Below are 24,811 nucleotides of genomic sequence, written 5' to 3' on the forward strand. Positions count from 1 at the left end.
TAATAGGCAACAATGGGTGTTAAAAATGAAACATTTTGTTTTAATGGTAGGAATATTTTTTACATTTATATTTAAAAGGTAACTAAAATATTCTTAATGTAAGGTAATCTATGTTTAATTAACAGTCCTTTTAAGAAGAACTCCAGGATTTAAAAAAATGTACCTTTGCAGTGTGGCTACCCACTGCAAAGGTTACCACAATTTCACGTTTAGTTTACTAATTTGTACTGGATTGTAGTCCATCATGGGAGAGAGCTTGGAGTGGTGGCTACTTTACAACACTCACAGGGACCATAGGGAACAAATATAGCCACCCTCCAGAAGAAAGGGCAGTGTCACCATGAATTAAAAGCAGATGATTTGAGGATCTACAGCTGAGTGATTACACAAATAAGCTACATTTTTGTTACTAGTTATGGTACTTGAATGCATTTGTAAGATTTAACTACTGCATTTAGTGTCACTTTAATCATTTTAAAATTATAACATTTACTTGCATAATATATGTTAGGCTAAAATCACAAGAATAATGATCTTCATTTTCAGCCAAGAACACATTTTAAAATCTCATCAGACTCTACTTAAAATAACTATTAGGCTCTTGCCGGCTCTTGGTCTGCAGACTTGTTTGCAACACACTGTTTTTGCATTTTGATACAAATCTACAGTAATGAAAAACCTGCTTAAATTCTGAATTAATTCTGAATGATCTCAGAAGCATCTCAAACTAATGTCAAATCAATGCTATCCACACACGCCCAAAGCTGTGAACATAGGCCCTTACTTTTTGAAAATAAGGACCCTTATCTCTTTGTGGTAGCTTTGTGTACCAAGCCTTTTGTGTCAATATATTTTCTTTCCTAAAAAATGAGTGCTTTTTATTCAGTTGTGGTTGGCTAAAAAAAAACACTTAAAACCTTAAGGCACGTGTCAGTGTCTTTTGGCTTTGAATGTATTTACTGAGTACACATGAGAATGCATTTTGCTTCTAATTATGCTTTTCGGCCATAGCTGTTGACTTGTTGCATCCTTTTTAAGGCCAATGGATACATAGGGGCAGAGCTTTCTCTACTCGATCCAGTATGCAGAGCACAGGAAAATGACACTCATTTTATCTTAGAGTCTTCCCTGGAGGGATGTCGAACACAGCACACCATTGATGGCTCAAGTATTGTTTACTTTAATAATGTAAGTAGTTTGATGGGTTAATCTGAGGCATTTTGACAGAAATCTAGCAACAAAACTTTGCTAAAGATTAAATTCTTTTTTGGAATTTCCTAGGCAGTGTAGAACTTTGTCCCTTGTTTTGGTATATCTACATTTTCGTCTTCCTTTTTTTGGTTACAACTTATCCTTCTATCTTTACACCATTCACACCATGTTGAATTTGTTTTTTCTTGCCTTCAGAAGATCTTTCCTATTGTTTTTATCTTCCATTTCCTGACTGAAAGCATTAGTTTATCATCACCCACATTGACCAGTATAGTTAAATCTAAGCTGAAGATCTTCAGAACTCACCTTTTCTCCAAACCCTACCCAAAATGCAGCAAGAAAATACCCATCCTTTTTTCCCACTCGTTCTATTTTAAAGTTTGAGGAGCAGAACTCAAAACAGTGTATTTTAGTTGCTCATGACTTTTCTGGAGAAAATTATTATAGTATTTATTATCTTTTCTGCCCTCTATTTATCATAGGACAGAAGGGACAAATATAATATTGGGAAGTCATTATAATCTCCAGTATTTTTATATCCAGTGTCATTCTAACGACAATACATTATACTGTAGTTATGTGCACTGACTGACTGACAGTCTAATACCTTTGTCTGTTCTAAATTTGCTTACCCAGTCCAAGTTAGCTGTAACCCCAGATTTGTTTTCTTTAGGCCAGACTCACATGTGTAAAACATGGTAACATGCAGTAAAAAGTGTTACAACAATGCACTGTAACACATATTACAACAGTGCTTTGTGGTGCTACTCATTTTGAATTGTGCTTCATTGCACCACAATGCACAAAAGGGCTGTGAATTGTGATGCACATTATGGTGTGTTGGACCGCTATTCAAAATTAATGACACTACAAAGCACTGCATTATGTTGCAGATCCATTAAAATGCATGTTTACTTGCATGAGGTAATGCACAATAAAAGTGTGAAACTGGCCTTAATTTTGGAGCAACCACACATTGGAGACAATTGAAATATAATGCTCATAGTCAATGAGCATTTTTTAGGAAATAATGGCATGCATATTCAATTCACCTTCACTTAAAATTAAAGCTTTAGGCTAAAAAAGAGTTAACACATAAGCTGTTTCTCTGTTGCTCATGAACAACACTAATAGTTATATAAATTAAGCAACTTGGATTTAGCTTCATCCATATAGACTGTACCCAGTCACACAACCTGCAGGGGGGATGCCAAATGACACAGCAAAATAGTTGAGAGCTACATATGTCTCATGAGCCACTGATGGGGCAACGTCGCTCAAGATTTAAAGCTTTAATACCCAGCTTAGTTAGATATTTTGCTAGACTTGGTTTTGTAATGAGCTTCATCTAGGCCACGTTTTTTATTCTGCCCATTCATTGGTCTATAAAACAAATCTCTTGCAATCTCTATATTTGAGCCTGAAATAAAATCCAAATCCTTCTCTTGACATAAGTATTGTTCACACGATAGGGCAGCTTCCTCCCCAGAGCTCAATCCGAACCTATAAAAAAACACATGTTCCTTTTCTCTTGCTGGTTTCATAGTTTCCACATGCTCCCAAACAATCTGTTTTTCCTATGACCTTGCCTGTTGGTCATTTAGGTGCTTTGTTTGTTTGTGTGGAGTTCCCCCAATGTAAAATGAGTATGCTCAATGGAAAAGCAATCAGACATATTTACCAAAAGTCTTTTAGTCAAAAAACATTTTTGTATGCTTTTTTTTTTTGAAAGCAGTCACACTGACAGCTTTTCCTGTGATGTTCCAGATTGTTGTACAGCTATCACCACCCACTGAGGGAAGTGGCTGGCCTAGTGATTACGAGGATTTGGAATCTGGCGATAGCGGGTTTACAGGAGGCACGGATGAAACTGAAATAGGTCTTCCGTACTTGAAGCGTCATGAAATTGCTGTGGTATGTGTTTTTTCAGGAAGACATATAGGGGTGACTTCCCTTTTTAAAATGTTTTTTTTATTTTTTTATTAGACCCATATTATTAGACTGAATTGGCACTCACAAGACTGAGGTGAAGAATGTGCAAACTGTTTTGTGCATTTACTCAACAGTACATTCAGGCTGCTCTCTTGGTTCCCAAAGTTGTTACCTAGTCTACATAGTTAGGTTGAAAAAAGACACAAGTCCATCGAGTTCAACCTAAAGATTGTGACCTTTGTAATCCCTGCTACTACTGCATGCCAGTGACTTGGTCCATGTCCCTCTTTTCGTCATTATTTTTCACCTTGGCGTTCAGATAACGGTTTATGTGCTTCAGAATTCCACAAATATATGACTGTGAATAGCAGCATCAATCTGAGCACATAGTGTATTTTTAATAGTTGCACTGATTACGGTGTTCTAATTATCGGGGTTCATGTTCATTATTTTAACATAACGAAAATGACAATAAATAGAAGGTGGAGATCACCAGCACTCATGTAGTTGCATTTAATCCTTATGCTTATATATTGGAGTGAAAGGTCACAAACATGACATAGCCAATGTTTCAGGGCCACGCAGGGTCCCTTCATCAGGGCAACACAGTGACCACTATGGTCACTATGGTGCCCTGATGAAGGGACCCTGAGTGGCTCCCAAACACTGGCTATATCATGTTTGTGACCTTTCACTTCAATAAATAAGCATAAGCATCAAATGTTACTACTTGGGTGCTGGTGATCTTCATCTTCTACATGTTTGATACACACTGTGCCATCCGTGACTATAACTGTGAGCGCCACGGTTGTTCAAGTCCAATCGCTGTAAGGAGTGCGGGTGACACATCCATATACTACATGACAATAAATAAAGGATAGAAAACAGGGTCCATTAATGCTACAAACTCCTCTCTCCATATTGATTTTAGGGTGCCATGTGAACAAAAATAATTTTTTCCATTGGTGTTTTTAAAAAGGGCTTTCTAGTTTAGCTTCGCTGAAAACATTGGCTTCTGGTTTGGCATAAATAGATGTTACTTGTAATTGCTGTGTGCTAAAATGAAATAATATATTTATTTGTCATTAGAATGGCAAAAACAGATGGAAATATATATATATCTTTATTAAATACATTTTGGGGAATACCCATTTTATAATTGTTTATTTGAGCTTGGCTGTGTTCCACTCTCAATTCTTTAAGGGGCAGACCTAAAATGAGTGTCATTTTCAATACTAAATTCTCATGTGTGATATGCAAAAAATAAGCCAACGATCAGTTTGAAATGTCTTTTTGTTTTCATTTGATATGATGCAAATGGAATGCATGATGATGACGTAAATTATATGACTAAATAGTTCAGCTTTGTTGTGCTCACCACACTACATATTAATGCAATTCTGTAGGAGAAGCCAGTGATGTACGCAATAAAATTGCATTTATTGAGGTATTCTGGCACTGTTCCCAGCTTCGCTACCTCCTTTAGTTCTTCAGAAAGGTCCTTTTCTGGCCTGAAATGATCATTACCCAAGTGACACCAGGCAGCCTGTAGGTTTTGGATGCAGCTTTTGGTAAATTGGTATGTAGCTATGTTGAGATAAACTCATATTAAAAATCTTAATAAAGGCAGTTTATCATTTAGTTTTCTCATGAAAGCACAGAAAATGTGGCTGTGGTTGTTTTTTTTATTCTGAATTTCACATATGCAGTTATGTAGATACCATGATTAACAATTCATTCCAAGTCTAGAATAGAATAGTCTCTATTTTTAGGTCTTTTGGTTTTAATATTGAATTGTTTAGTAAAAATTCAAGTATAAATGTAGTCTGTGCCCCTATCTAAATCCTAAGGTACCCAGCTGCTGTGTTTAGTTAGATTTACACCACTCTTGCATACAAAATCACCTCTTACACACTGTGCTGAATAGTGAGTAATACAAAAAGCTAATAACTGGTTGAATATTAAGTGCTGCTGTGCTAAAAAATAAAAGAAATCATATATGCCATAATTAGCATTCTACATCACACATATCAATCAAATTCCATCACAAACTTTAATAATAATGAAGATCTGTAAAAAAATCTGTGATAACAATAGGTATTAAATAAAATAAAAAGGCTTTTGTGTTCAATATCCTTAAATATAAATAAAGTGATAATTTCAACCAAAAAAGTGCTTGTTTCCATCCATCATGAATCAATTTCTAACATAAGTGCTTGAGTCCATCAATCACCTATTCATGAAGTGCTGGTAGTGCAAGCAAAATCCACTGTGCTCCAAGTGTGACTTTAAATCCCTTCTCCCATCAAACCTCCCATGCAATTATAGTGCAGGAGGTGCATTGAGTGCCATGCATTTTATTGGCATCCCAAATGTACCCCCTGCCCGCAGTGTGACTGTGTTCTGCTAGTTAAAATAATAGTTAGCTGCCAGCTTTGCTTTCTGGTATGTGGCCAAGACAAAGAAAAATATCAGAAATTTGTATTTGCAAACTTGTGATCAGTCAGTGGATGTAATTATTGTAGCGATTAGAACAGCATGAGAGCCAGGCAAATAGTATTGAAGGAGAGATCAGTGATGGCAGCCTGCATGTTTTTCTCATGACAGGTTTCCTTCAAAGACAACATGTTTCAAACATTCCCAATCTTGATTGAGTCCAACTTCAAAACATGGTTCCTGTTTTCTCCTTTCTTTTTTTCATTTTCCTGGACAATGTTTCGAAGAGTGGGGTATATGTCCTTGCATCCTTGTGCATTCCTATCTCATGGAACTTCCATAACTTTTCAGTAGAGCACTACTGAATGTTTCCCCTCTTCTTCCACCAGTTCCGGTGCTGAACTCTCAATCAGGCTAATATCAGGGAAAGGTGAATTTTACTTCACCTGCAGGTTAGATAGTTGGATTATGCAAGACAAGTGGCCAGTCCAATCACTCTCCCCAAGTATTATTATGAGTACCATATCCTAGCTACTTTATGCATTATTGGTTTAGTCCCTGCTAAAAGGTCCTCAATCTACTGTCAAATAAAGACAGCTGGCAGTTATCTTCTGGCAATATACAGTAAGTAAGAGATAAAGCTGCAACCTGAAGTAGGGTTTGCCCAACTGAATATCTAATTTAGGGCATTTTAACAATCCACAAATGCGTAAACGTCACTTGAAACTGTTGTGTTTGAAATTAACTTACAATTTTCTACTTCTAGTAACTAATATTCTTTTTTTGTCTTCTTAGTTTAACTGTACAATCCCTCAGGACACTGCTCCCCCCTTTGATCTCATCTTTGCTCATCCAGACACCATAATAAACAATGTTACATTTAACATGGAGCTTTATAAAACGGATCTGTTCCTTACACCGCCTGAAAACTATTATTCAGTGGCTGAAAATGGGCAGGTTTATGTGGAGGTAAGCTGTTAGCACTATGGGAATCCCAGAAAGCAAATGCGGAAATGAAGAAATTTTTAATGAATGTGTAATTGTAAAACATTTTATCTTTACACAGAATAGTGAATGATTAAAGTGTAAACTCAAAAGTAATAATGTAATATATTGCATCAGCGTACCAATTCCTAAATTCTTAGATTTTGGTATTTTTCATTTATTTTCATCTGGTGATCCGGCCAGTAAGTCTGTTATTTTTCAACTTCCTTTAACAGACCAAGCTAGCAAAAGTGGCAGATAAAGGGACAACCATTTACCACTGATGGGTGCTTATAATAATCAGCTTTTATTAATTGTTAGCTGAAGTTCGGATTTAATGGGTTAGGTACATCTAAATCTGCTTGTTCATGTAACACGACCCACTCCACAGAGTGATAATGCTGCTGTCCAAGGGTGGTTCTGTTGCTCCTCCATCTCCATGTAGCCACCCTAAGATAGGAAATGTGTTACTGGCTGGATCAAAAGGGGACAATAAAGGGAAAAAAGCATAAAAATAAAAACGAATGCAGCCACCACATTTATGGATTGGTGAGCTGCAATATATACAATTTTTTTCTTTGGGTTTAGATAGTCTTTCAGATTATATTTCTTAAAATAATGCATATACTGTGGGAAGTTATAGATTACTAGAAGTAGGGATTTATTTGAGTTCTAATATTCTAATTTTCAGTGCTATAATAGCAATACATTACAAAGTAAATATCAGCATTCAAATATTACATAGTAAGGTAATACTATCAAGTTCAATCAATAGATGTGCTTGCATAATCATGTATTGAGATTTTCATCATAATAAAGAGAAAATACAAATTTGAGGAGTGTACAGGATAGGACTAATTTACATAGCCGTTCACAGCTATACACCTCCAGGTCAGAGTATTTCTGAGGCAGGTACGGCTAGGCGGTTTTTGATTAGCTGCTTACAGGAAGCCTTTACAAATCAATGACAGGCTGACACTGATGCTTATGGGTAAATAGAGTGATGAAAATGTCTCTTTAAGCTATCTGTGCATGTCGTATGTTTTAGATACCATTGGGGTATCTAAGACATTAGGAAGACAAGGGCAGACTGGGCCCACCAGCCCCCAAGAAAATGAAAAATATCACAGTTGGGTGGACTGACCCTTTTACAGTAAATTAGTGATGCATTTAAACATAGTTGTATAAACAATTTGTATCTCCAAACAGTTAAGTAGTTCCTCAAGCACAGTTTTTTTTTTTTAACTGAAGAGTAATCACATGCATTACAATGTAAATGACAATGCATAAAAATATCATTGTCATAACATTTTACTTCTTTAACGTTTTAAGGTTTCATTAACCAAGGCCGAAAAGGACCTGAGCTTCATGATCCAGACTTGTTTTGTTTCGAATTCCTCCAATTCTGACATGCTAAGCGAATATACAATCATAGAGAACATCTGTCCTAAAGATGACTCCATCAAGTTCTACAATGTAAAGAAACTGAACTACCCCAAGTCACAAGAACAAACAGAGAAGAAACGGTTCAGCTTTATGTTTAAATCTATGTTTAACACATCTCTGCTCTTCCTGCATTGTGAGTTGACCTTGTGCACCAATAAAGATGGAGAGATGGACAGCCTACCCAAGGTGAGATATTGGATCTTTTTGCCACTAGTTTTTTGAGGCCATTTAGCAGAATAAGTGACTTTTTCTTTTTATGGATCCACTCCAAGGTCAATGAGTAATTGGTAGGAAAAAAAAAACACATGATTACTTTACCATAATTAACCCCTGTCTGTATTGTGCTGGCAGATCTCATTAAAGGAGAACTATGGGGGTCAGTGTTTTTCCCCATAGTTCTCCTTGGGGTAACGGGAGGACACAAACTAGCATCCTCCCGATGTGAATTTGATTTGAACACTGCCTGTTTTAACAAAGGATTAAAGATCTAGAAGCATTGTACATTGATGAGGGAAACTCATTCTGACCCCACTTTATCCCGCTCCTCATTTACTGTTAAAAACTACAGGAATTCAACAAAGTTAACCCTTGCAGTGGGGGTACACCCACTGCAAAGGTTAACTGCTTGCTTTTCTCTAGGGGCCGAAAATATGATATACTCACCTGATTCTCATTCCTGTGGCGGTCAGCACTGACCTCTCTACCCCTCTGCTCCTGCTGTGGTATGTCCCTTGGTGTCCTCATGTCTAATGCAGGTTAATGAACCTGCCTAAGACAAGATGGCCTCACGGGTCCTTAGACCTCCAGAGTTCAGAGGAGAAATGACTGTTAAGGAGCGGTCTAGCAGACAGGCTGAGTGGACGATCAGGTGAGTATATCTTTTTTATTCTGACCCCTAGAGCAAAATGAGCAGTCAACTATTGCAGTGCAGGGGTAGCTCTACTGCAAGGGTTAACTTTGTTAATTCCTGGATTTGTTCTTTAAATTGTTCAGAGTAGCTTGCAGTCTGCTCCAACGAAACATCTAAAAGGTAAGAAATATGTTTAGGTATGTTGTGTGAATGGGAAAACATAGCAAACATATAGTGGGGTTTTCTCAAATATGACAACCAAAGTGGAAATACACTTTAAAGGACAAAATATTGGTCATAAAAGTCATGTTTTAAAAAGAACATTTGAGATTTCTATATTTTTCTCTGTAATTCGCTGCAGTGTTTATCTAGTAAAACACAGACCTTTATAACACTGTTAAGAGTGTTTATTTAAAAAAAATATCTTTCAGTTTGTGTTTTGACACTTGAAATGAATCCAGAAACAAGTTCAGTTGTTTGTTGTGTTCCCTTTTCCAGCTTTGTTTATAACCTCTGTTCATTCCTAAAATATATCTAAATGAAAAAACAAATATGTCATATACTGCAGTTTACCAGTTCTTAGATGTGGTGGCTGCTGGTGTTTCTGTTTTTAGGCAAGTACAGAAAAATACCTGTTGATCCTGCTAAAAATCCAGTGTCCTGGTAAATTCCTGTGGACTGAACTAAAATCTCAAACAATGTTATAAGTCTTTCATGCTATGGAGATAAGAAGAGAGGAGGTTAGTCCAAATCAGGAGAGTCTAAGGTGACAATGCTGCTTCTCCAGGGTTGTCACCCTAGGACAGGAAGTTTGTTACTAGCAAGATTGCCAGGGAAAAAAAAAAAGGAAAACGCTTAATAAAAAGGAGAACCTAATGCATCCACCACATCTAGGGACTGGGTCTATCTATGTTCTATTACATTTATGTTTTTTAGTTTTAGATACACCTTGGGATCCTAAGTGTTAACTTTATTAGGTACTTTTTGGTTGTACATGGTACAAAGCTGCTTGTCTCCTTTATTTTCAAAGTAACCCAAGCAGTGAGCGTTTACTGCATTCCTGAAATGAGCACTTACTGTGTGACAATAGTAAGAAGAGCAGATTGTGTCTGAAGGCTATGTGGAAAACCTCCACTAGTCAGTAATGAACTGAACAATCGTGACGGAATAGTTCTGTCAAGATAAATAAAGAGGCAGACAACAACATCCTATCTCTTAGAGCCAAGAACAGTGTCATTGTAGCCTCTATTTAGATTGCAGTTGCCATTGTGCTACACATCGTAAGCTTTGACACTAGCCCTTTAAGGGCTTGAAAGTTTGGTTGAGAGCTTAAATAAGCACACCGACAACCTTGACAGTTGAAATGCCTTACAATGTAACTGTTTTGGGAGACATTAAAGTAGTATTAAATGCTCCAGTGTTTTTAAGTAAATGCATTCTTAGCAACTTGTTAAACAATTAGTAGTACATCATCCTTTATATGTGGCCACAAAACACTTACATCATTTGCTACACACTGCCGCTGGCTCCAGGTTGCACAGCGCCGCTTCACACATTGTCCGGGTAGGGGAGCGTTCACCCTAGGTACTGCTCCAGCCACTGTCAACCACGTGCCTGGAGGCAGGATGAAGGGAGAGCAGGGGAGTGGCTTGCTGCCTGGGAAAGTTTTTTTTCTGTGGATGCAAGGTGCCAGCTGGTAGCATGCATGCAACGTGGCTGCATGGGACCCACTAAGAATAGAGTCACCCGAAAACAGGAATCAGGGAGGAGAGCATGAGGAGAGCACTTTGCGAGAGCTAATGCAAAGCAACCACAGGCTTGAAAAAAAAAGACAGACTGCAAGCAAGGCTGTGATCTGCCACATGATATACTTGTTTGCAATGAGGGTTTAATACCACTTTACATTGGTAGGTAAAGTTCCTCTTTAATGTATAATATTAATGTATAGAATCCCATCTGTTTTCAGCCTAGGCCTACTTAAAAATGATTGGCAGAACAGAAAACAGGAACAAAAGGGAAGTTGTCAACCAGTCGCATTTCACTCTTGAAAGAAACAAGGCATCTGACAGGTTGTTATGGTCTAGGTGGGCTATGATATGCTTGCAAGGAGAAGGGCCTAACTTTTTGAACTAAGAATGATATGTGGTTACTTTAGATACAAATGGTTCTTACTAACGGTTCTGCCTTGCATATTGTACTAGGTCAGCCTGACAGTCTGTGAAGCTTGTAAAGATACGTGACGCATCCCTCCCTGACCTTTCCTGTTTGTGTTTCAGTGCATTATTCCTGAGGAAGCATGTACATCTCTTGACAGCAGCATGATACTAATGATGATGGACAATAAGAAGTCATTCACAAAGCAACTAGCAGTGATCACAATGGAGAAAACTTCAGGTAATGCATCGCATTCCCAGAATCCCTTCCTGCAGGAAAAAAAGAATCATTTTGTTTTCTTAAAGTTGCACTGAACTCTTTATTAACTGTTCTTGATGAAAGAGACGTTCTCACACAGCTGGGCTGCTACAGGCGAATGTATACATCAGCGTCCTGTGCAGACGTTATAGGATGGTATAACATGTTTAAAATATTTGGGCCGTAGGATTTAACTTGATGTAAACAACTCAGTACCAAAGATATCCTTAAATGGGGATGTAATTGAAATTTGCACAGAACACTGCACAAGGGCAATACGCTTATTCACTGCACAGCGTGTTAGTCTATGAACTATTGCAAGGATTTACAATTATCACACGCTAATATAGTCGTTTTCTACTATTTATATGGTGCGGTGACATAAATGTTGCACAGTACCAGCTGGCGCACTGCCAAGAGGGATTTATTACTGCCAGATCGTGTCATGTAACTGTACATACTCTGCGTATGGAGTAAAAGCAGGGCACTCAGTAGTTTATAGCAAATAATCAGATATCTGTGCACTTTGCTACATGGTGATCCTGGGGAACAAGTGGAATGGATGCATCTCTGTTGGAATAATATGGAGTTATCATGGCAACATCTACATTGTTGAGTGCAGTGTAGTTTTAGAAGAAAACCTCATACACACGGTGTAAAAATGTCCATTAGATATTAAAATGAAGTGATAAATGTGTAAGATACAATGTATAGGTACTGTCAGTATATACAGTAGTCTTTATAATTTTAGAGGAAATGTATAATCAGGGCCATCCCTTTAATGAGGTAACCTGAGGCTGTTGCATTAGACGGCATCTCTTTGGGTCACGTTGGGGCAGGCAGAGTGGCATGTTTGTTGTATAGTGGTCTCTATGCTGCACAATGCTGCCCCCTTTCCGGGCAAGAGCATCCCTGGTTGCTAAGAGCTGGGCAGAGAGATGTATAAGGGCCATACACATCTCCCCGCCCAACTCTTGGCAACCTGGAATGCTCTCCTGCCCAGTTTCTGGCAACCAGTGACATCATTGATTGTCAGGAGCTGAGTGGGACACCGGCCAGAGCGTCCCACCCCCTTAAAGGCCCCACCGCCTCAGGCAGCAAAAAGGCTAGGGACGCCCCTGTGTATAATCTTTTACATTATTTAGATGTACTGTATATACGAATGCAAATCATGTTAATGGGAAGCCATATTTGTGCATTATATTATATGTAGTTTGTGCTTCTTGTTTGATAACAGTGTACAGTGATAGTGTGTTACTGCTCCTTCTTTTCTCACTGCAAGCCTTTCAGTCTGATCAGACAGGAAAACCCGCAATGATAAAAATACAGGAACTATCACTGGTGAGCATTTTTGAAAATGGTCAGACAGCACTGTCTTGTTGAGCTTTTCCTGAAACAACCAAGCAGATTAGGAACTTAAAGTGACATTAGAAGTCCTTGCAGCTAGGCTACTGGCATTTACAGAAAAAGCCAGCAATAGCAACATCCATTTTTTCTTTAACGACAGGTTTGCTTTTAAGGAGAACCCATCCCATAGTTAGAGCCGATGAGGGGGAGGGGGGTAATCCGCAATGCTGTCATTTAGCCAGCCAGCTGGGTGGATCTCGACAGTATTGTCGGGATCCGTCTCGGCTGCGGCGCTCTCACTACATAGCGGGCAATAGCCTGCTATATACTGAGTTTTGGGTCACGGGAGGACGTTAATATATATCCTCCCCTGACCCTAAAGAGAACTTAAGAAAAAAAGGTTACCCCATAGTTCTCCTTTAAAACCAACTGTAAAAAAAAAAACCTACATTACCTAAGCAGTCGTTCAGCAAGGATCCCTACGTCATTCCCCAGTACAGATAGCCAATACAAATCGCACAATTTGATATGACATTCAACCACTAGAATATGGAAACAAGCGTATCAAATGGGAATGAGGCAGGTAAAATTTGCTTGCAGTTACAGTTTCAAATAATTAACATGGCCATAGGTGCTGGACCTGCTACAGATTAGATTGCCCAATACATTGCTCACGGAAAGGATTGGCCCATATAGGGACGCCCTAGGAGGCCACAACTATTACTCCTGGTCATTGGAAACAGTATAACACAGAGAAGTTTTCGGACATGTTGGGAAATGTTTGTACATCAGGGCCCATCCCTTCCTTTTGTCATTGAGAAGGAGGAAATAAATAACTGACTGCACAAGCTCTGTTGTTCAAGTCACAAGATGGAGTGCTGTAGGTCTTATTTCTTTCAAAGATCTCATCACATTAAAGGGCCAATGGGGGGATCAAGAGATTTGCATATAACTTCAGCTGACTGTTTTAACATGCTGTTTTTACTGCAGGCAACCTTAACTTTTAGTACCATATACTTACTTTAAAGGTTTACATTAAAGTAGCATTAAACTCTCAAACTTTTTTTTTTAACCTTTTTACAATAATGAATCCAGATCAAACAAATATAAATTTCCCAGCAAAGCATTTCAAAAAATGATTTGCCTAAGCACTTAGTCATCAGTCATCATATTTCCAATCAGCTGGCTCAAACTCTCTCAGCTCAGCTTCCCTGAACTTCGTATCCAATACAAGATCGCAAGGGACAGAGCAGTCTACAGCAGTTGTTGCTCTACTAGATTGGAAAACAGAGGAGGGACAAGCAGGTAACAGGGGAGTGGATTCACTGCTGTATCTGTGTGTTGGTAGAGACACATAGCTTGCTAGCAGACAAAAGGGTGGCTCCATAGGACCCTGCAAGAGAAAGGAGCCACCCTAAAACAAGATATCAGGACCAGTGCTCGGGGACCAGCTGATTCTGCAGGGAATTAACCCTCTCGCTGCCAAGACATTTTTTGCACACATGTTATAATCCACATTTTAGGCCTGAAAATTACTTAAAACCCCCAAAACATTATATATACTAAAAACAAAGACCCTGTAGAATAAAATGGTGGCCGTTTGTAAACCTTTGTTGCACGATATAAGCATAACTCTTTATCAAACCCGAAATTTCAGTAAAAAACACACTTAAGCTAATATTAATGCCCAGAATCACAATAAAAATTGCATGCATCCATAAAATGGCGACAAAATACCGTAGCCCAAATTGTCCAAAGGCGATACTTTAAAAACCCATTCAGTTCATCAGTTTAGAGATATCCATGAATATTGGCACTATTGCTCCCACTTAGGCGCGCGAAGGGATACCCAACATGAGTAGCACAATCGTCATTTTCGTACATAGGCGTACTTGACATGTGTTTACGTTAATTACTGCGCACTTGCAGGGGTGGGGGACTTAAAATTTTCTTTATTATTTTGTACATTTATTTGATTACATTTTTTTTTTTTACTTAATTGCTGTCACATAAGGGGGCTTACAAGCCGCCAGAATCGCTTTCAGTGTAAAGCTGACAGTCAGCTTTACAAATGTAAACAGATAGCCACTGGGAGTCTGATTAAAGGGGCCGGCTGCCAGCAATATATGACATACGTCAGTGGCAGCAAAAGGGTGCCACCGAGCAGAATCAAGGAGCCAAGAAGCAGCATCCATTGTAAGTGATTTAATCAGCATTTGAAATGGCTTAAAAACATTTGACTTTGAATGTGGAAAGCTTAAGGTGACATTAAACATACTGTATGTCTTAAAACTTTTAGAATGTCTTTAGATTCCTTTTAAAATGTTATATACATTGTGGTTACCATGATAATGAAAATCACTTTGTAGATGGAAAATTTGTCACAGTTTAAAAGCCAGCCATTATATTCCAGGAAAACATTTACATGCAACAAGAGCACACTCACATCTCTCTGCTAGTGGGGCGAGATTAGTGGTGTTGCTGATCAACGTGACATTTAGTGATAACAGTGAACAGGAAGGAATGTAACGGTGTGAGATAGTTGAATGCAGGCTCAAGCATATCTGCATGGAAAGCTTTATCTCGCTGCTCAGCAGGAATATGCAAACCTTTCATGTACATTAACAGAATTGGTGCTGTTTTCTCATTCGGTTATTCTGTTTTCTATTACTACTATGTCAAACAAAAGGTGCCTTAGTCTAACCAAACATGGCGGTGTCAAACAATGTCAGTATTTCCGAAGAGGACACTGTCAGAATACCTCACTATCTTATTAGACAACTTTTGTCGAAGTATGTGACTGTATCATTAGACAATGCTGTCCATACAGAAGAGTTTGTTAGAACACGGAAGATGTCACCTAACACAAACCCTTTGACAGGTCATAACAAGTGATATTTCTATATCAGCCTTTCTCAACCTTCTTACCAAGGGGAACCCTTGAAATAATTTCCAGGTCTTGGAGAACCCAGCTAAAACCAAGGAATTGAGGTTCAGTGGGAAAAATGCCCCTTACTTTAGTATCTAGTGGGAAGAACCCTCCCCTTAAAGTGATGGTCAGAATGCCATACCTTTAGACCACTAAATAGCTCATTGCTGTTATGAAGTTGGCTCTGCCAAGTGGCATTGGCATGGGAAGGATGCAGGCACCATCAAATGGGAACTCAATCAGCTGCAGCTCAATGAACCCCTAGTAACCTCTGGAGGAACTCTAAGGTTCCATAGAACTCTGGTTAAGAATATTGGAGAAAACCCTCCTCAGCACATACGCCATATGTATGGGGAAATAGTGTTTGCAATAGGCTGTACATGTGTAAAGATAGTTTCTTATGATTTGAGCTACAAAGATTCTTGTGTTAGGAACCTACAAGTCTTTTTATAGCAAATACTGACCTAAAAATTCCATAAATCATGTGTGTCCTCATGTCCCTGCTTACTGCCCAAATGTTATTCACCAATTAGGAATAAACCAAAAAGGAGTTAAATACCTGATCCACGCTCCCCCTGCGGTCCGTCAAAGTTTTCACGTATAATGCAGGGCTAAGGGCCCTGCATTGTATGTGATGACATCAGCGGACCTCCGACCACTGGAACATAGGGGGGAGGAGGCTTCCGGTACCAGTCTTAGAGTTAAGGGAGCAAGGATCAGGTAGGTAAAAGTCCTTCATACAGCTACCCGAGACATAAATAGGGAGTTAACCCTTGCTGTGTGGCGCAGTCCCATTGTAAGGGGAGTTTGTTTTTCCGGAAGATAGATAAAGCCTGGAAGATAACGATACCAGCAACTATAGGGATTTATTTACCATTGCAGCCTGGCGGGAAATATGAATTCCAGTCAGGGGTCAGGTTGACAACCCATGCATCAAAGCCGTATAACAGATTGTAAAATAAGCACAAGAAAATGTATGCACATTATTCCTATCATATCTATCATACGTATGTATACCTATCATTTCATACGTTTCTAACATCCTGTATGTCAATTTGCAAACATGCATGTTGATTCACATGTACAGGTGCCATCATGGGTAATATGTTAATCCCTGAATTTGCCACTTGCCCAGGCTGTTTATAAGCAGTAATAATAGTTGAGGTGTATGCTATTTTATTTAAATATGTATAGGTTTGATATATCGTCCTTTTTTTTTTTTTTCTAAACAGATATTTCCAGCAATCCAAATCGTCCAACTTTACCCCAACGTAAGTTGTATTATTATTTTTGTTCATTTCATTTATTATTGTATATTGTACACTTTTTTTTAGTTGTCAGTATTGAGGGGCCTACTTAATCCATCTCCAATACTGTCAGCAAAGTATGTTTTTGGCATATGTAAATTATCACTGTTTTTATTGTTTCAAAAAGAAAGTTGCAACAGCTGTGATCTTGATATAACTTCAGGACTGTGATGTTTATATATGTATTGTGGCCCTGAAGTGGTAAAATTACTAAACCACAGACATAGTGACATCACTAATGTGAAAGAGGTTGATTATATTTGTAGAGGTCTTATTACAGATGTTATTTGGAAGGGATAGTGGACAGCACATTGCCTGGATATTGGGCTTGATGTAGCAAACTAGAATGAAAGTATCATCAATGCCCTCAGAAACCAGTCTAATGCTTGCTTTTATTTGTAACCCGCATGATAAAAATTATTCTAAATAACTTGTAGAATCTAATTACTGGCTGAAGTTAACACCAAAACTTTTTCTTTCCTCCCAGATTTTCTACTAGCTCTATTGTGTTTAAAACAAAGCAGCCTCCTGATGACTGTGTAGCTCCATTGACTCTGTATTATTAGTCTGTTGCGGATATGCCATTTAAACAAATAGAATGAATGCCCTAAAGGGTTTGAAATAAAATAGAAACACACTTGGATATCGGCAAAGGGTGTCTCTGTGACATATTCAACTAAAGGAAGTGTATTTTTTTTGTCTGGATTTAATTTCAAACATACACAGCTATGCCAAATTTTGGAAACAATGGATTCTATTTCTGTGATTTTGTGTCCTTTGCCTGACATCACTTATTTCCAAGCGGTTCCGCTCTCCACCTACAAATGGGAAGAAGGCCAAGTAGGTTTCATAGGTTACAGAATGAAATTGGCTGGAATGGCAGTACACATGTAGGAATAAGTGATATTTCCTTAAAACTCAGTAATACTGTCAGTGCAGCATTTAAGGGCCGCTGCAGTTAAGTGCTTCTGCAAAAATAAATTTTTCACGGTGCTGAATTTATACTTGTTCCGAAGGCCCTGATCTCTCCCAGCTATGTGGGGAGCGTTTTTTTTTTACCCAGAGCATGTCGATCTCAAACCCACAGACACACGCTGGTATAGAGCCTATGATTTATTGACCTTGCTGGGAAATGTGAATATATAGAACAGCTAGTTCAGTGTGGGCTAGTCAGATGTGTAGTCAGAATTAAATGCTGGAGATGTTTTCAAAGACACTCTGTGTGCAAGACTTTGTAAATAATGGCAAATTTGTTCTCTGTTAATATAGCGGTTTTCTATGGGCTGGACACCCCAACGGTTGTCGGAATTGCCTTTGCAGCGTTTATAATCGGTGCCTTATTAACAGGAGCCTTATGGTACATCTATTCTCACACAGGTATGTCCTTACTATATTTTACGTTTTTATATTTTGCTATTTTTTTATTCCATAAAACTGGTGTACAAAAGAGCTTTAAAACCATGCCAACAGACCTTTAGTCCCCGTTCACACCACCGGCTTTGTGGCTTGTATTTGTCAGCACAGAAAAGCTCCGCACAAGAAATCCTATTGATTTCCATAGTCCATGTTCTAGTTGAAGCGATATCCAGTGGGGAAATATTGCATAGCAGCTGGCATTAATGGAAAATCTACTAGTAGTAATTCAGCATAAACAACTTTAGAACATTGACTCTGTGCAGGAGTTTCCTGTAATAAAGACCGGCCACTGCCGCTCTCTCTGCATGTGCACGGTGACTGGTCTTGTATCCACTCCCCCCCCCCACACACACAACCCTGAGGCAACCTCTAGCTTTGCTCTCTGAACAGGCTTCGCCCCCTAGTGATGTCACCACTACGTTTACAATTTTATAATATTTGGGTTTGCAAAGGCATTTTGTGCTCACCAAGTGGATATTAAAGAATATATTCAAATTAAAGTTGATGTGCCTGGAGCTTTAATGGGTTAACTGATTATCTTTTAGGATGTTCAAACACACTGGCAGGACAATGGCCCTTTTCAAGCCCTGCAAAAAAAGGTAATAGGTGCGTTTTATTGGTGGACAAATATAGACACATTAGAGCTGTAACATGACGGTTTTCTGATCCCAACATTTGTAAGGGCTTTGAACCTTTTAATACCTTTTAATAGTTAAAAAAAGATATGTATAAAGTATATAAGATGACAAAAAGGTGGCTGATTACAAAATGTAGGTTTCACATTATCACTGTGAATCACACGCTTCCTAGTGTTTTGATTGTGTTTGTCCTACTGGTGAGTGTGTAGCCTGAACCCTGTCACATAATTTATTATGTTTGTTCAGAGATTTGCCTTCCTCAGCTTCCCAAAAGCTTGGACTGGTACAAAGAACTGTCCCCTGTTTATTGTATTGTAATATGGCCACTTGCTTGCCTGCCATCAATCAATAGGATCTTATTTTATAACTTTAGAATCTGTTATACTGCTGGGAAGGAAGGAATTAGGAGGTCCCGTGCCGCACTTCCAAGAGTGCAGATAACAACAAAATGTGGGTCATTGGTGTGTAATCAATTTTATATTTCATTACAACTTTATTTATGTAACAACATGTATATACAATGTGGTGGTTGAGTAGTTTAGTTGTTATGTTGTTTGGAAATTTGTGCAGTTCAGTTGTCACAAGCTTCAAGATCACTGAAAGGGTTAAGTGCTCATTTTGTCCAGTGGGCTGTATTACTCACCTAATCCCAGCTTCTGTGGTGGTGGGCACTCACCCCCTCCCTCTCTGCTCCAACTATGAAATGTCCCTTGGCTTCCTCATGTCTAATGCATGTCAATAAGATGGTCCTTGGGCCACCGGTGGCCAGGGGAGGATAAGCAGCGGGGATGGTCTAGCAGCCCAGATGGGGCAGCGGGACCGAAGATCGAGTAAGTAAATCTGCTTTGTGTCCCCTAGACAAAACAAACACTTTTGTCTAGGGCAGCGATCGCCAACTTTTCGGACCTCATGGACCACTAAATTCATCATTTTAAATCCCGCGGACCACTCATATGAATTTTTTAAAAATATATATATATTCTCATATTTTTTGTTTCCTCATATATAAATATATTCTCGTGTGTGTGTGTATTTATACACACACACACACACACACACACACACACACACCCCACTTTTTCTATGTCCCCCCGCCTCCTGCAGAGCCCGCACTGTCCCAAGAGCCAGTTCTCGTGGTCCACAGACCACCGGTTGGGACTCAGGGGGCAGCCCCACTGCAAGGGTAAGTTTGTGATTTTCCTGTCGTTCTTCTCTAAACAAAGGCCCTCTGACTGGAATGCCAACACTTAAAAAGACCCGATAAGCCCTTAAAAATCTGCTCAGGCAAAAAGCCAATCAGAGCACACAAATGAATAGAAAACATATACCGTGTACATTCCATATTTCTAGATATAAAGCTTCCTCCACCCCTGTGGTTTTGGGAAGTGATCCTTCAGGACACAGCTGAGCTATTCTACACCACAAATCATTTGTCTCTGCAGAACAGAAACCCTTCAGCCTGAAGTTCTCGTAAAAAAAGTAAAAAGTACTGGAACTCATTATAGTACTGCTCTATGTATGGGGATTGACTATGTCAGGGCAGAAGCAATGTAGGGGAACAAGACTGTTCAAAATTAAATGTAGCTTATGTGTTCTGGAGAGAGTGATTTTAGTGATTCTTTTACTGGAAATCTATAGCCATTGTCAGAATCGCTACTGTGACATGACCCTTAGGGTTGGTGTATATGGGTTTTTGAGATCAGTTTGTGTGTTGCTTGCATTCCTTAATTACAAATCAGTATGAATGCATTGAAAACTCACAGTAAACATATGGCAAACACATGATAAGCCGATCTCAAACACCCGTGTACATATGCCCTTAGTGTCAGCATGATGTCATTCTAAATGGAGTGTAAAGACAGGAGCCCCTATGGTAAGCATACAGCCAGGTCTGTGTTGAGTCTCTGCACAATTATCATGCATTCTCTTACCTAATTACCAATCATTCAAAGCAGAACTCTGGAACTCTGGGTAATACATTTCTGAATACTTGCAGTAGGGCCACCCTCACACTTCAAGGATTAAGTGTTTGCTTTTGCCTAGGTTCAAAATTAAGAAAGTTATGCTCACCAGATCCTCCAAGCCAGCATGCTCTTAGACCGGTCCTTCCAGCCTCGCTCCCCCTCGGCTGCAGTGGTCTAGGGTCCCTGCGTTATCACAATGTATACACTGTGTATAGGACGTGAGGATGCCGGGGGACATACCATTGCTGCAGCAGAGAAAGAGAGACACGGAAGGGACCGGTCTAAGAATAAGCTGGCTCTGAGATTTGGGTGAGTATAACTTTGTTATTTTTGAACTTAGGCAAAAACAAGCACTCAACACTTGCAGTGCAGGGGTATCCCCACTGCAAGGGTTAAGAAAAAAATTCCCTGGGATTTTTAACCCTTTCTTCTGCTTTGTTTAACACAACTCCAGGCAGATATAAAACGTATATATGTATTTTGATAAAACAACTAATATAATTACCTAACTTTGACTTGATTTCAGAATTTTGCCTGGTGCCAGTTAGGTGACCTGTGTTTGCATATGCTAGCAAAGAACATGCTGACCGTAGCAGAGAGCAGAGAAATCAGTCTGCTTGTGCTCCTTCATTGTCTAATCACAGGCTAAGAGCAAGAAAAAGACCTAACTTAGTTGCCTAAATGTAGCACAGAAAATCAGGTCACCAGGCCAGAAGTGCTGAGTGACAGAGCTGTGTAAAATTTGGGATTGACTGTACAGAATTACAAATCTTTAGGTGGATAATACATATCTCATTCATTTATTTCAGGTATGTATTTAGCTGTTTGCCTTAAAGTAAGTAGTATTAAGGTCTGGGCGCTCTTTACAAAGGGCCCAGTACCTTTTTTCTCCCCCAGTCCCCCCCCCCCCCACTGTTTGTGTCTGTGGACACACACAGCCACTACAGGCACGAGTACGCTTGGGTGCCTCCATTAGCCGATGGAGGCACTCGTGCAGGCGGCGGGGGGAAGATTGCTGCGAGGACCCACTTGAAAACGAGGAATTCAAAACTTTTAAAGAAAATGTGTGTGTGTGTGTGTGTGTGTGTATATATGTATATGTATATATATATATAAGATGTCAAAAAAGACAAAAAAAGGAGGCTTTATTATCACTTTAAGATGAGCTTTAAATCCCAACATCAGGGAAATTAAGTTTTCCTTTGCAGTAGGGCTCCCCCTGCATTGCAAGGGTTAACTGCTTGTTTATGCCTAGGGCACAGGAAAAAGATTTTTTACTTACCTGCAGAGAGCCAACTTCCAGTTGAATGGGGATCAGGTAAGTAATATAGCTTTTTCGTGTCCCCTAGGAATAAACGAGCAGGTAACCTTGGAAGGTGGGGGCAGCCCCACTGTAAGGAAATACTTTTCATTTACCTGTAGCTGGGCTTCAACCACACAGTCCTGGTAAGCTACCCAAGCAGCCATTCCTTTATAGTATCAATAAAGTGCACCCATTTATTATTCAACTTCCAGTTTCAGATTGTCAGAACACATTGATCTTAAACTTCCTTTGCATATGCATGGAAGGTTCACAGAGAAATGGCTTAAAATGTTAGACAGAACTGTCAAGATGGTCTCTTGTGATGACTAATAAAAGTATCAGTATATGCTAAGCTCTGGGAAATAAAGTCATGTGTTTTATGACAAACGTGAATTCCACACAAAGCCATTTAAGAAAGTTACCCCTAAAGAAACGTTAATGTTATTTCTATTTTATGTCTCTTTGTCTGACTACATTGACATTTAAATAATGGAAAACCCAAAATACTTTCATGGCAGATGAGTAAATATGATCGTGTTTAACAGTCTCTTGCTTACTATATGTTAACACTTGTTATTATTCATTATTGATTGTTTATTGTAATGCGAACATATCGGCGTTTGTTCATGCACTGTTAAATCATTGATGTAATGTTTGTTTGTAGCAGATAAGCAGTGGTTATGTCAAATCAGGAACTTGTGTGTCTCAATGGAGCCCTCTAGCTATTGGTCACTGTAGAGCACTGTTCATATACTATGCAGTTCTTTCACATTTTATTTTCATGCAACAAACACATGGAAGGCACACATCTTTATATCTGAAGTGTATGGTATGAAGGGCCAGCTTACTTTTGTGCAACAGCAGTGAGATTTCAGTTTTGGTACATACTAGTGGGTTCAGTTATGCAGCAACTTTTTTTCTATCTCAGTATATGTGTCAGAGAGTTACCGTATATGTACCCGATTTCTCAGGTCCACCCAGCTGCCCATTACCCCAGTTCTTTCCATAAGATGGTGCTGAGGAGCATAGGAATTCATATAATCAGCCCCTATGTATAAGCAAGACAAAATATTTGAAATATAAATATATAAATCAATGCACATGTAATGCATGCTAAACAAAAACAATGACACTGTATGAGTGAGTTAAAGCACATCTGTGGGCAATTTCTTTTTAACCCCTTCATGACTGATCTAGTTTTCAGGTTCTGTTCATAAATGACTGACACATTTTTTACATTTTTGCTGTGTGATTCTTCCACAGCAGTAATATACTTTCTTACTAAATGTACCCACACATTATATATAGTTTTTTAGAGGACAGATAGGGCTATATAATTATATCACATATGTGTACCTAACCCCTCACTTAGTTTGAATAAAATAAAAAAAATGAGGAAAAAAACTAGAAGAAAACACTTTTTTCACAAGTTTTGATTATTATTATTTTTTTTAGAATTTTTTTATATTAATTATAGTATAAAAAATATATTTATATATAATTTATATTTTCCTTATTTTGTTTTACACTTTATTTTTATTTTTTTACACTTTGTAAAAAAAAAATTAAAAAAAAAAACTTTTTTTTTCTTGTCAGTTTATATCAAGCAATCACTATGACAGCTTGATAAATTAACTTTTTTATTTTATTTTTGGCTATTAGGCTGATCCAAACTTAGGAACAGCTAATAATAACCTTAGAGACTGATCCTGACTTTAGTCAGATTCAGATCTCACTAAAAGCTCTTTGATCGTGCCTAGACGATCAGAACTGATACATTTCACTCAAAAGATATACATTGTATCTTTTGAGTGAAATGTATCTAACCATCGGGCTCTCGAGCTGTCAAAACAAATAGCAGAGAGGTGAGGTGAGTCACTGCTGCCTCTCTGCTATTTTGAGCTGTCAAATATGGGATCGCAAATTGCGGTCCTCTATTTGCATGTAACGGCTTAATTCTTTCATTAATGAAAGGAAGAAGCTTTTACAAAAAGCTTAATTATTTCATTAATTAATGCCTCAATACTGAGACATTAATGAATGACTGTTAAATGCTGAGAATCAGCAAATACCGGCATTACAAAGCCTGATATAACTCGTCACGTACAGTGTACGTGGCCAGTCATATAGGCACAAAGTGACAGGACGTACACAGTACGTCTCCAGTCACGAAGGGGTTAAAGAACTCCAGGCAAATAAAATCTTAACCCTTGCAGTGGGGCTACCCCGCACTGCAAAGGTTAAGTGCTTGTTTTGCCCAGGGAGCTAAAATAAAGATATACTCTGCTGAATCGTGATCCTGGCTAGCTCCTAGACATGTCCCTTTAGCCTTGCTCCCCTTCCAATTTGGCAATAGAATGTCCCTTGGCGTCCTTGCGTCCTATACACTATTTTGGATGTGATGACTCATAGGACCCTAGACCAGGTGTGTCCCGAGGACGGGTATCACCCAGAGCCGGTACCGGGATACACCCTGCTGTGACATCATCGCTCATGCGCGGCCATCTTGGTGATGGATGCCGGCAAAGAGAGAAGGGGACGTTCACCCGGCAGGGTAAGGGACCTGCCAGGGCCCTTCCTTTCTCCTGCAACTGTTGAGCTCTCGTCCCAAGATCAAGTGCCCGACTTTTCAGAG

The 24,811-nt window shown here is 38.9% G+C and overlaps 1 protein-coding gene across 1 annotated transcript in view; it reads left to right on the forward strand.

The window, feature by feature from the left end:
* Nucleotides 1–24,811, forward strand: part of TGFBR3 (transforming growth factor beta receptor 3) — a 186,226-nt gene that overhangs the window by 144,687 nt on the left and 16,728 nt on the right. Inside the window, exons 10-17 of the mRNA XM_018565083.1 lie at nucleotides 1,039–1,188; nucleotides 2,980–3,126; nucleotides 6,376–6,549; nucleotides 7,897–8,196; nucleotides 11,137–11,254; nucleotides 16,082–16,098; nucleotides 17,380–17,392; nucleotides 18,125–18,232. Coding sequence (XP_018420585.1) covers nucleotides 1,039–1,188; nucleotides 2,980–3,126; nucleotides 6,376–6,549; nucleotides 7,897–8,196; nucleotides 11,137–11,254; nucleotides 16,082–16,098; nucleotides 17,380–17,392; nucleotides 18,125–18,232 — 1,027 coding nt within the window. The remainder of the gene's footprint in view (nucleotides 1–1,038; nucleotides 1,189–2,979; nucleotides 3,127–6,375; nucleotides 6,550–7,896; nucleotides 8,197–11,136; nucleotides 11,255–16,081; nucleotides 16,099–17,379; nucleotides 17,393–18,124; nucleotides 18,233–24,811) is intronic.

Source organism: Nanorana parkeri, unplaced genomic scaffold (assembly GCF_000935625.1).
Source record: "Nanorana parkeri isolate BGI_ZX_2015 unplaced genomic scaffold, ASM93562v1 scaffold811, whole genome shotgun sequence".
NCBI classification, from domain to species: domain Eukaryota; kingdom Metazoa; phylum Chordata; class Amphibia; order Anura; family Dicroglossidae; genus Nanorana; species Nanorana parkeri.